Below are 12,874 nucleotides of genomic sequence, written 5' to 3'. Positions count from 1 at the left end.
ATGTTACTTTTACAGTTGCAAACAAGACCTCTACAGCATTGCATGAGTATATGCATATGGTGCATCAGTTCCACTGCAATGCTTACAGTAAAAAAATTTAATTCTCAGATACTCAAAAGCAACCAAGAAGATTATTAACTTCTACATAATTTAACTCCAAAAATTCATTTATAAATAACTATATTATAGTAGTTATGTATTGTTATATTATTTTTATAGCTGAAAACAATAAATTTTCTATTACTTAAGCTACAAACAACTTATGAATTCAAAATTTACTTCTTACTTCATATTATCAAATATCAAATGAGGACTGAACTTATATCAATTATTGAAACTATAGGAAAAAGTATTATATTTGGTCCTCTTCAAGATGAGTCATAAGTGACTCAAAAACACTAAAATGTTCAATGTTTCTGACTTTTTTATTAAATTTTCTGTATTAAAACATCATCTTTTATTTTAATCTTAACTGCTTTCATACAGTCTCATAGACAACCCAACAAACATGCTCATTGTTGTAGGATTCACCACTGATATAAAGTTAAAGTTTGTTGTTTCATATAGTTTTAAGGTAGTGTCCTGTGCAGTTGAATAGTGTTCTTGCTATTTCTAGACAAGTAGTTTTCCCATCAGAAATTTAAATTTGAGAAACCACACCATGATGTGAATGTAACAGATATTTTTTTTATATCTAAAATGACTTTTTCCTGGAATTTATAAATCAGTTTGATATGGGGGATTCAGGTTGTGAAGAATTTCTTTGAGTGATATGAAGCATCTTTTACTGATATAAGTGATATAGAAACTAATTGTGAGAACGATGATAAAGTCTAGTCATCCACTCATAACACTGATAACTAAATAAGTGAACATGAATATATTAGAGAAGCAGTACTAATTGATTTACAAAATACTAAGATGCTGCAAGAAGCCATAATGTTTTGAGTACAGAACAAAAATTTGTAGGAAATGTCCAAAATAATTTTATTATTATTGTACTTATGTTACATTATCATTGCTTTGCTTAGAATATCATTTTTTAAAGTAGATGTTACACTTATTTACTTTTTATTTGAAACTATAATTTGGTTACTTTAGTTACAAGCATAAGGCATCATTAATAAATAAATGTTTCTGTAATGTATTTTTATTTTTCAAACTTATCATGTAATGTAAAATGGCAGTGACACTTGAATTATAATTAAGCTATAATAGGATGTTAGAACAAGGAAGAAGAAAAATTGTACAACCAGTTCTCATTAAAGAAAATTGGGCAAAAGGCATGAAACAACATTGAAAATTTCAATATTCTAAAATCCACAAGCAAATATGAGATAACACACATGCTTAAATAAAAAATATTTAAATGACACTTCATTTAAAAATTGTGACATTTTGTACAGGGGATGTCTACAATTCTCAAACTGAGTAAGAGCAAAACTATGTTGTAGGAATCAGTGTTGTACAAGGGATAATTGTATTTTGTTTCAATTGAATAAAACAAAAATGTCTGAACATTATTTAACTTATTTACTACTAAATATTTTTACATTAATATTATAAAAAAATATGAATTTAAAAAATTTAAAACCACTATAACATGGCTTGAGATGTAACTTGTTATATGGAAGCATTCTAAATTTTTTTACTAATTATAACACAATTATATATACTGTAAATACAATATATAATATGCACTTAAGAAATACTTACTGTTATTTACTAAAGATTCAGTAACTTCACCCAAACAAATTCGTTTTGATTCTTCTGTGTTTTCTTCATCTTTCCTTTTTCTCTTATTTGTTTTATTATTTTCATTATTAATGGCATCAACTGAATCATTATTGTCATTTTGTCCTTTATTTTCTTTGTGTTTCTTTTTTCTTTTATCTACTTTACCATTCTCAGATTTTTGGCATCAGTTGAGTTGTCAGTTTCATTTTTTTCATTTTGAACTTCTTCAGATAAATCTTCAGGTTTATTATCTTTTGAATTTTGTGATTTTTGCTAAATAAATAATGAAAATAATTAATTTTAAGCCTATTATATAATTTACAGATTTTATAAACTTCAATATTAAAATAATGCAATAAAATATTTAAGAAATTTTTTTAGAATGTAACTTTTAAAAATATAATTTTTTAATTTTTTAAAAATATTCTAAGTATTTCATTGATAACTGGATGTTGAGAAAGTCAAGCAGTCAGCATACCACTCAGGGAACCCAGTATCAAATCCAGGATGTTAGAAAAAAATCCAATGAATTTTGCAGAGTAGTCTCTCCTGAATACATTGAGCCCCCATCCCTCACCACCTGACAGTCCGATCATGGTATATAGATGAATCATTATCAATAATATAAAAAAAATAGGAAGACATCTCCATTTTACTAATTTGAAATTCACTAATTGGAAAAATTTAACAAAAGCATTGTTAGTCAGAGAAAAATGTTTAAAAAAAATAAGAATTTTCCTTCTAAGGAATGATAGTGAAAAAATTTATTTATATTAAAAGTAATGACAGTGATTCTGTGCCAAGTAAAAAAGTCATTGACTGACTGACTATAAACAGGAATCGGAGTTGCTGATTTTTAGGGGTTGATTTCTCCATCTCTCCAAAGGTTTATAGTAATTCTGAATATCTCATTCAAAAGATAATTGTTTTCTTAGGTAGTGTGCAAAATTTCAGCCTTTTCTATAAAAGGGTTGCTGAAATACAAGCAATCAAATAGTGCAAAAATTGTTAAGAAAAGCTGTATTTTCTTTTTCTTCATCTGGCACTGCAGATACTCCTAGAGAAAAATCTACTGGGTCTGAAAATCTCAAATTTTAAATGTAAGCCTCTCTTAAAATATAATTTAATACTTTTATATTTATTAGTTTTTATAATTTTAGTAATTTTTTTTTCATTTAATGAACCTGCAATTTTGCTGTAGTTCCAGTGTTTCATTGAGTAAAATGTATGTTTCAACAAACTGATTTCCATGGTAATAGAAAGATTTTTATCAGTTAAACCCTGTTATATCCCGTTCGCACTGAGCATTTCAATCTAGATTGCAATAAGATCGGCGACTGGTGCCATGGTGCAACCTCTCTCGACCATTTCAATCTCAACTGAAACAAGGTTCAATTGCGATCAACTCAAGAGTTTGTGAAACTAGATCCAGTCATAAGAAAGTTCCCACAATCCCATGTACGCAAGAAGAAACAAGATGACTGCAGAACATGTGTCAGGTTATCAACAGAGAAATATAAAAAGATATTTGGAGAGACAATATGAGATCTGGCTATTATTAGATATATGGTAAGAAAAAGTATTTATTTCTAACCAAAACTTCAATTTTGTTTGTTGATGTTCGTGACTTATTGAGTAGTAATGTTAATTTTATCATCGAGTGAAATAGCCAGGTTCTTCTCAAGTGGACTGTCTGTGCGAACAGCTCAACGTTCAATTAGTGACAGTTGCAATTGAGATTGTGGGTAAATCAAGATCAAAGTGAGTCATGGACACAGTATTAGTCAATTATGAATTGTAGAAGAATCTGAAGATAGATTATAGAAAATTTGAAAATATTTGGAATGTTAATTAAATAGTATTAAGTTCAAGAACTCGTCACATTTAAATTGCTACATACTTTACTGAAAATTACTGTGCTCTGCTTCAAAGTAATCTTGGAAAGTTATACACAGATCTTGTCCATGCTTCAAAGCAGTTTGGAACTATTCTTTTAGAACTGCCATCATTTTACTATGTCATTGATATCATCCAAGGGTATTCATTTCTGTATCTTTTATCTTTAGAAACAAACAATAGACATATAAAGCCAGATCTAGTGAATAGGACTGATAATTCCAGCACAGTTATTTTCCTGTCAGCTAAAAACTCTGACTGACAATGCTATGTGAGACTGTGCATTGTCATGATGCATGATACATAAACAGTTGAAAAAAAAATCAGGTTATTTTCATCAAACTTTCTCATGCAATCTTTTCAATACAGTAGTCCTAGTCCTGCAAACTGACTTATGTGAATCTGAGGTGATTAGTCACAGAAAATGAAGAGTTTTATGTAGTTACTCACAACTCATAATAATTCTTAACTACAAATTAACCTATTAAAAATCTTTTAACACATTCAGACCAAAAGAAAATCTAGAGTACAATCTATCAAAAAAACTACTGTACTACAAAAGACACAAAAAATCTACTTTCTAGACAATGATGTTGTATTATTACAAGTTTGTTATAAGATATTATAGGTGCAAATTCATATATGTTTTAACTACATACCAATAATGACTATTTCTATTTTTAGTTTAATTTTAATTTTAAAAATATTGGCTATCAGTGGCTACTTTTGAATTAATAACATTCATGTTGTGACTTTTGGGAAAAGGGTTATATTCTTTGTTAACATGTAAAATTGATGCTATTATCAAGTGTTGCCAGTGAAGAATCCTAGTATTGATTGATCCTAGTATTATATTATTTTACCTGTATTTTTTTGAATGACATGCTGAGTTTTAAGGAATGTTGAGTTATCAAGAGAAGAGTTTCCAGGAAGTATAGTAGAGTACTGTAATTCACAATGCATAATTCCGTTAACATAAAAAAAAAATAAAATCAGTCATTTTCTTGACTTTTGATTTTGATTAACAAAGCTTTTTCAGATTGAAGACTTCGCAGTCTTCTATTATGCAGTTGATCATTTTGTTTCAGGATCATACTGGTATACTCAACACTGATCACCTGTGATACGTCAAAATAATCAAAATGCTGTCTTGTTTCTCCAAAAGGTCTTCACAAAATTCTATTCTTCTTTGCATCTGATCACCAATGACTTCTTTTGGAACCATTTTTGCACATACCTCCTCAAGCTGAGGTCTTCAATTAAGATTTTTATAACTTTCTCTGCCAATATTTACTTGATCTGCAATTCTTCTGACAGTCATCAATGATTGTCGTGCAATTTAACTAATTTTAGTTTTCATAGTTCTGCTTGTTGACGGTCATCCTGACCTGTCATCATGTCATATTTTCCCTGCCTTCATTGAAATCTTTTACCCACTTTTAAACTGCAATTTTCTTCATAGCATTATCCGTGTAAACTTGACATAACATTTTCCTAATTTCACTTCTACTTTTTCCAAATTTAACAAGAAATTTGATATAAAAAATTTAGAAGAAACTAAGTCATCTTCATTTCCATCATGTCCAATCACCAGGAACAAAACAATCTTCCTTTGTAAAGACAAATTTTTATTAGAGGCTATGTCTCTGCAAAATTATGTAAAACAGTTAAAAAGTTCACTGATGATAAGCCAAAAAATTAAAAAATACATACATAATTTCAATTTTGTATATACAGTAAAATGTTGATATAATAAAATTCAGGAGACCATTGAAATACAGTCAAGAATGCAAGGATAAAAGAAAAAAATCATCTACAGTTTGAAGTAAAAAAGTTTTCAAAACCACAATTTGTCTACTAGTATTTATATGGAACCAAATTTTACATTTTCAGAATGTAAGTTATATTAAATTAAAATAAAAATTAATCTGTAATAAAAAATTATCAAAAAATATCACAAGGGAACAACTAAAATAACGATATAGTAGTACCGATTACAGTAGAGCGTCGAAAATTGGCGTCAATTGGGGACTGGGGTTGTTCCAATTAGTCATTTGTTCCAATTTCCGACTTTGTACGAAAAAATATATTAACCTGTCCGATGTTCAAATTTTTCTCCGTTGCATGTCGCTTCGTGTTGAATTTTCGTCGATTTTAAGCCTAACGAAAATTTTTATAATAATAATCGAGGCTATCGTATCGTTAAAAATTATTTCTGCATTTTGTACAAACAAAATAAATATATTGAAGAATATAAAAAACATGAAAATTATACTTTAGAAGTAAATCTAGTATCAAAAACGTTCGATTCAGCATGACACAGTCCGACTGAAAATCGTTCCAATTTCCGCCATTTCAATTACCGACGTTCCAATTAACGACGCTCTACTGTAGTTGGAATTCTGCCTCTTTAATTGTTATTTCTGCTTGAAGCCATTATTTTCTGTATAAAAGTATAAGAAGTCTAATTTTTGTGTTTGTTGTTTCTTTAATCAAAGCTTTTTTGATAAAATTCAGTACTGTGACACAGCATTCCAGTAGGCCATCAGGCACATCTTTTCTTTAATTCCTTTTTGCACATTATCTAATATTTTATTATTCTCTTCCACAGAAATCTGTTTTTTTTTGTTTTTCTCCATTTTTCTCATAAACTTAAAAAGAAATAAACAGTAGAGTAATAACATCAAAATGAAACCATAACTAAGGATTAAAATTAATGTTGCCAGTTGAACTAGACATTAAAATTAACCAGTTGTTTGCGGAGTACTGCTATTGAAGTAACCGGTTTTCGTTAAACTGTTGCGGAGTACTCCAGTTGGAGTAAGTGTCAATTTTTTTTCGTAATTAAGTAGTTGGTGGCGATTTAAGCACTGATTGGCTTTTACCTACATAGACTAAGGCTGTTTCAATGAATAAGATATTTGTTACCACCTCGTACTTTTAAATTTAGGAACAAAACTTTTCCATTCCATGTTAAGTCTATGGGAGACCCTTCTTTTGTTCATTTGACAATAAAATTCTAGTTAGCATGCCCGTTAAGTTCTAATTGGTATATTATAGCTAAATGACTATCCTTTGACCAATAAACATCGACTTGGGTTTGTGGGGTGGGAACTTTCTTGGAAAAAGTTATACCAACTTCCAGCTACATTGTCAGCTACAAACATAAACAAACAATTATAAATCGTTATTCTTATCTATTTTTAGCATGAATTTAATAAATTTTTATGTATATTTATCCTATTTAACAAATAAGCTTGTTTTTTAAACCATTCAGCCATAAATCTTTCAAAAAACAAAGTACTTCCGGTTATGGTGGTACTTCCGTAATACATAAGATATACGTGTATAGTTGTTAATATAATAAAGTAATAATCGCTTATTATAGTCTACTATTAGTACAATAATTTAAATAACGTATAAATAGAATCAAATAAACATCATCAATAATAAAAGTGTATTAACCTAGATTTAGAAAGGCCACCACCCCCCCACGCCAATCGCCGTTTTAATCTATAGGCCGTATTATTTCTCTACTTTGATTTAGAAAGCTGCAGTTTTTTTTATTTGACAGAAAATAGACATGTCTAAGTAACGTATGTAACAAATTAATGGAATATTTATAAAAAAACGATTTTTTAAAATATTTTAAAATCTTAAATTTTATAAATTTTTTTAAACATACATAATATTATGAAGTTAACAATCGTAAAGTGTAATATGTACGTGATAGAAAACCGAAAACAGATTATATCTACTACAATTTTTAAGCTAGATATCGCAAATTGAAAAACTACTTTAAAAATCATAAAACCTGTACACAACAGCGGTGTTGTTTCGGATTATCGCATGTGCAGCTGACAGGTTTAAACTGGCATTTGCTATACTAAAAATTTCATTAAACCGGTATTTGTTATATAGACATTTCACTGTATTTTATTCCTGGATTGGACATAACAAAAATGATGACTTAGTTTCTTCTATTTTTTTATTTTGTTAATATATTGTCTGCTTTTTTAATTGAAGAAATTTGATGTTTATCCACTGCTCCAATTCAAATTGACATTTTTTCAATAGAGCACCACAATCCACACAAAGAATAATGGACTTCATATGATGATAAGATGGCTGCTGTGAGAAATCAACATGATGACAGATTCAACATGACATTGACTATCCAGCAGGCACTGCCACAATGGACACAAGAGTCACAAATCTGCAAACTTATTGTCAGAGCTTGTAATTTATTGATTGATTATTTGTGTTTGAAGTCATTTTGAAAATAGAAAGAATTTTCAATTATAAAATTCTAAAAAATATTACAACTAAGTTCAAATATTAATGAGATACATCACACAATTGAATTTTACAGTCTACAGTTTTAGTAATTTAAATCTAAAAACCAATTTCAATAAAATAAGTTTAGTATCATACATAAAAAATATTCATAAAATAGTAAAATTAAATTTAAAAAAATTTATAAATTTGCAATTATATAATTGTATTATTTATAATTAAATATAGTCAAACCCTGTTTATCCAGATTTCCTGAATATATGGATTGATTTGAATAGCCATTTCCTTTTAAATTTTTATAGATTTTATGGAAAAATTATTATTTGCAATGTTTGTGAGATCATTGAAACAATATTTACAACCTTAATATGTTCCTTTTTATCCATGAAATTTTTATGGATATAAACACAAACTGTATGTATCAAGTAATTTTAATGTTGCTGTTGTTTTGAAGTCAGTAAAGCATGTACATTTATTTCCAATCATCAAAAAATATTTTCAGTACAGAATTTTAAACATTACTTTTAATACCCTATTAATTTCAGTGTATCTGAATTTTCATTCATCCAGATTGGATCCAGTACAGTTTGAGTCAGATAAACAAAATTTGACTGTACATAATTGCAAATACATAATTTTTTTTTACTCAATTAAATTTAAATAACTTGAAAAATTAATATTTCCTTTCATTTTTTAATAAATACAATAATGTATTTTCCTATTAGGAAATACCAATTTCTGTTTATACAGTCAGGAATATAAAAAACTATTATTTAGTTGAATCTATAAAGAACTTTGAAAATATGTTTAAACAAATTAACTTTACATTTAAAAATCAATTACCTTTTGTGCTTTATCAAAAATTTCCCAAGCTCTGTTAATATACTTAACATTACCACATCTTAAGCAATTCTTTATAAAATTCTGAAAAATATACAATTTACAATGTTTCATCCACAAAATAAATTACAAAATTAATAATTATACTTTAATTTTCAAATACTAAATATATTTTTATTACCTCAAATTTAAATTTCTTTCTAGGGACATTTGGATATGTAATTATTTGCTCTAATAAATGCTGCAGAAGTGGCTCTACTTTAGTTGTTGCTATTGTATTTTTTATATGCTGTAACATAAATAGTAATGATTATAATAATTATTAAAATGACAAAGAAAAACAGACAATTGTAATGATATCTTATAACAATGATCAGGTGAATATAAATAAAAATGAATAAGAAACTTTAAATATCAACAATTTCCATTAAAATTGCTTATAAAATTGCTATTCTACAAAACTAGATATAACTACAAACAATAACACAAATATAAGTATTATATATAAAGAAGTGATTATACATTTCTGCAGACACTATCATGACAGCAGACAGAGTTGAAGATTTTTTCCTCTAAGTGCAGAGAAAACATGTCAACCTGATGTGGTTATCTTCTCTAGAAATTAATGTTATTTTTACTAACAGAAAATGAAATATTAAAGACTGATTTTTTTTTATCAATAAACAAACATGCTACATGTTTCATTTTATTCAAGAAAAATAGCAAAAGACCCTAAGCCCTTTATAAGCTCTAGACAGCCCTGGACACTACATAAGACAGTTCTTCAACATTGTTAAATTAATTTACTGTATGAACTTTAATATTATATAAGATTGTCAGTGTTACTTAATAAACATTTAATGTAATATTAATAATAATATTAGATAGCATTCTGAAATATAACATTTGTAAATAAACAAAATATTGCTATTTTAAGATTAACAAAGTGTATACAAAAATTTTTCACTGTAAGACAACTTTGTTTTATATTGCTTTAATAATATAGCATTTTATAATTGTATTTATGTTTATTATTTTCAGTACTTGGTTTGCTCTTAAGGAGAATTTTTCAGATTTATTTATTTATTATTTTTACATTTACAATTTTTTACCTATTGATCATGTGTACTTATAAATGATAGTTTAAATATGTTTTAATATGTTTTAAGTTTTAAGTTTTTACTTGCACTGTTATATGAAAAGCATGCAGTGGTTGGCTTTAAAGTAATATCACTTTATAGGGGTGGTTTAAAATATAACCCACAATATTAGTAAGATATGCAAGTATTTAAAATGGAATGTTTTTGATCTGAATGTTTAAACATATTACAAAAGTATAAAACACTTTTATAATTCAAAATTTTACAGATTCAAATAATTAAATTGTTATAAATTTAAAATTTTAAATGAAGTTCGAAAGCCAAATTGAGATCATTAATTATATATGATACCGGTATTAAATCACATAATTTTTAAATCTAAATATAAATTTTTTAAATTAAAAACAAATTCAATTTATAAATTAAACCTATTTAATGCTATATTATTATTTAGTACAGTGTTCTCTCTACAGTGTTTGGATAATTTTACTAACTGCCAAGGCTCATGAATTTACATGTAAAAATAATCATGGTTATAAATTGTACAGCATTGTTCCCATCTGTAAAAAAAAATAATGCAAAAACAAAAATCAGAAATACTTTCCATCTCTGTAGCATAGAAAGGACAAAGAATTGAGATATTTTAACTTCTGTTGTTTAAGCAGAAACAGTTGATAGCCAAAAGAAAAAGAGAATGATTAGTAATGTCTATAGATCAATATGACAGACACAACAAAATAAAATGTTGATCACTTATCTGTAAACATAAACATACCAGTACATTAGAAAGCTTTTCGATATCCATCAATAAAAATTTTTCAAAAGATGAATAAAAGGTTCAGTAAACAGTGAATACATTCACTCCTTGATTTACAACTGCCCACATTTATAAAGATCAAAACCAGTACAATAAAAATATTTTTGAGTCCAAACAATTGATTGCACTTGCTAATGGCACAGTACAATTATTAATAATACGACAATAAAAACAGTATGGTTATGTTTTACTACCACTCAATTCAAATCACTTCAAAAAACTGAAAACAAAACTTTTTACCAAACTGCTTGATCCCAATCATCATTCTAACTTTAATTTTATGGTAAGATTAAAGGAAATTAATAATAAATTAAATAAATCAAAATAAAATTAATTCCATACAAAGATTACAATCCTATCTCAGTATGATTTTTGGTTCCTTTGCATATGGCTGATTACATGCATATCCATGAATCTTTATTAATAAAAATACAAGATTAATTAATTAACAAATTAAGCATTGGTTTGAAGTTCAGTGAACCAAAATACCATTGATAAATTGCACAGTAACTGATTAAAATGTGTAAGTTTATGTCCAACTTTTGGAACACTATTATCACTATTATTTTTTCCTATCATGTTCAACTTATGATAAATTCTATTTCAGGAACTACATCAGGAATTAGTTGCAATTTGATATCAGCCATACTAACATCCATATTATAACTGTACTGTCATTTCAATGGTACCAACAGTAGATGCATAGATGCCATTCTGAACATTGTACAATTCTGGAAAACTGAATCAATATGTAAATAGAATTTATCTTTACTTTTTGTTCCTATTTTCCAAAGTTCCTGCTTCTATAAGTTTACCACATGAAAACTAGGCTTTTATATAATGTTTTCTTCCTCAAAAAAGAAAAATTTTTTGCTACCTAAAATAGAATAATGATGACTAATTAAGGCAGTTGAAAACATTGCTTTTTTAATAAATCTGCTAATTTATAAGATTTATTTCCAATAATATGCTATCTTTGTTCATGTTCAGTTTAATTAATTTGGTTTAGAGGTAAAAGAGATCTTATAAAAATGTTAATAATTAATTCACATTCAACCTTTTAAAAACCAGTAATAAAAATTTGAAAACAAACGTTTTCGACCGTTAACTCGGTCTTCATCAGGTTCTAACTATTGAGATTCAAAACTGTTCCAGAACGTATTCAAATTTTCGAATAGAACCGTTGCGCATTCGTGTTACGTGTTGGCATGCGTAATACGTGTGGCGCAAAAACACAACGAAATTACAATCCATATACAAACGAAGGAATGGGGATGTACATTAAATGGAGCTATGGGGAACATCCCCTTCGTAACAAAACTTCCAAGCTTGAGAAATGTTACACGCATCTTTAGAATTGATGCAGGTTGTGTGCAGTCCAGCCTTGTATATTTCCAGAGTTTCCAGGGATCGCAGATGGTCCAATCGGTGGGATATTTTAATCAATTCCGCGTTTTGCAGATCAGCACTTATGCCCGGGGTCGAGGCATAAGCAGAGAGGGTAGTGGTGCCTCTGTTGCGGTCGATATCATATTTATGCTCGCGTAGACGCTTGTCGAGCGACCGTTTCGTTGAACCGATGTATACAAGCTCTCTTTGGAATCTGCTATCCCATAATGGAACAGAGTATACCCCCGGTGCCATTCTTTTATCTACGATGTCCTTGGAATTGCGCATGAGGTCATATATAGTGTTACGTCTCTTGTAAGCGATCTTTTTGTTGGTGTATGCGGCAATTTCCCTGTAAATGGAGTCTAGGTGTTTATTATATTCAACCACAACAAGTGCTTGAGTGGTATTGGAGTCGTTAGTGCGTGTGTTGGTGTTGTCAGTGCGATGCAAATGTGCAGACGCAAGGTTATGAACCAATGTACGGCTATAGCCGTGTCTTGTGGCTATGATCTGGATGCGCTCTAATTCAGACATGGTGTCCTCGATTCTGGAGTGGTGCGTGAAGGCTCTTTTCGTAAGGGCACGGAAGGCAGCTACCTTGTAAGAGAAGGGGTCCTCCGAAACGGCAGGGATGAATAATGGAGTGTAGCATGGTTTGTAATGGACTTTAGTGGATATTGTGTTGCCATCTATTTGCATATGGATGTCTAAGAAGTTTGCATTTGTGTTGCTTATTTGGTCAAGCAAGCATTCTTAGACATCCATATGCAAATAGATGGCAACACAATATCCACTA

The 12,874-nt window shown here is 28.6% G+C and overlaps 1 protein-coding gene across 1 annotated transcript in view; it reads right to left on the bottom strand.

Annotated features, from left to right (window-relative positions):
• The window catches only part of LOC136975411 (cell growth-regulating nucleolar protein), a 33,299-nt gene that overhangs the window by 11,720 nt on the left and 8,705 nt on the right, over positions 1-12,874 (bottom strand). Inside the window, exons 4-6 of the mRNA XM_067270459.1 lie at positions 8,951-9,058; positions 8,773-8,853; positions 1,717-2,010 (exon numbers count right to left, since the gene is read on the bottom strand). Of these exons, the coding sequence (XP_067126560.1) occupies positions 1,894-2,010; positions 8,773-8,853; positions 8,951-9,058 (306 nt within the window). The 3' untranslated portion in view covers positions 1,717-1,893. The remainder of the gene's footprint in view (positions 1-1,716; positions 2,011-8,772; positions 8,854-8,950; positions 9,059-12,874) is intronic.

Source organism: Centruroides vittatus, unplaced genomic scaffold (genome assembly GCF_030686945.1).
Source record: "Centruroides vittatus isolate TY-2023 unplaced genomic scaffold, ASM3068694v2 contig_371, whole genome shotgun sequence".
Classification (NCBI taxonomy): Eukaryota; Metazoa; Arthropoda; class Arachnida; order Scorpiones; family Buthidae; genus Centruroides; species Centruroides vittatus.
This window is presented reverse-complemented; position numbering and strand designations above follow the sequence as displayed.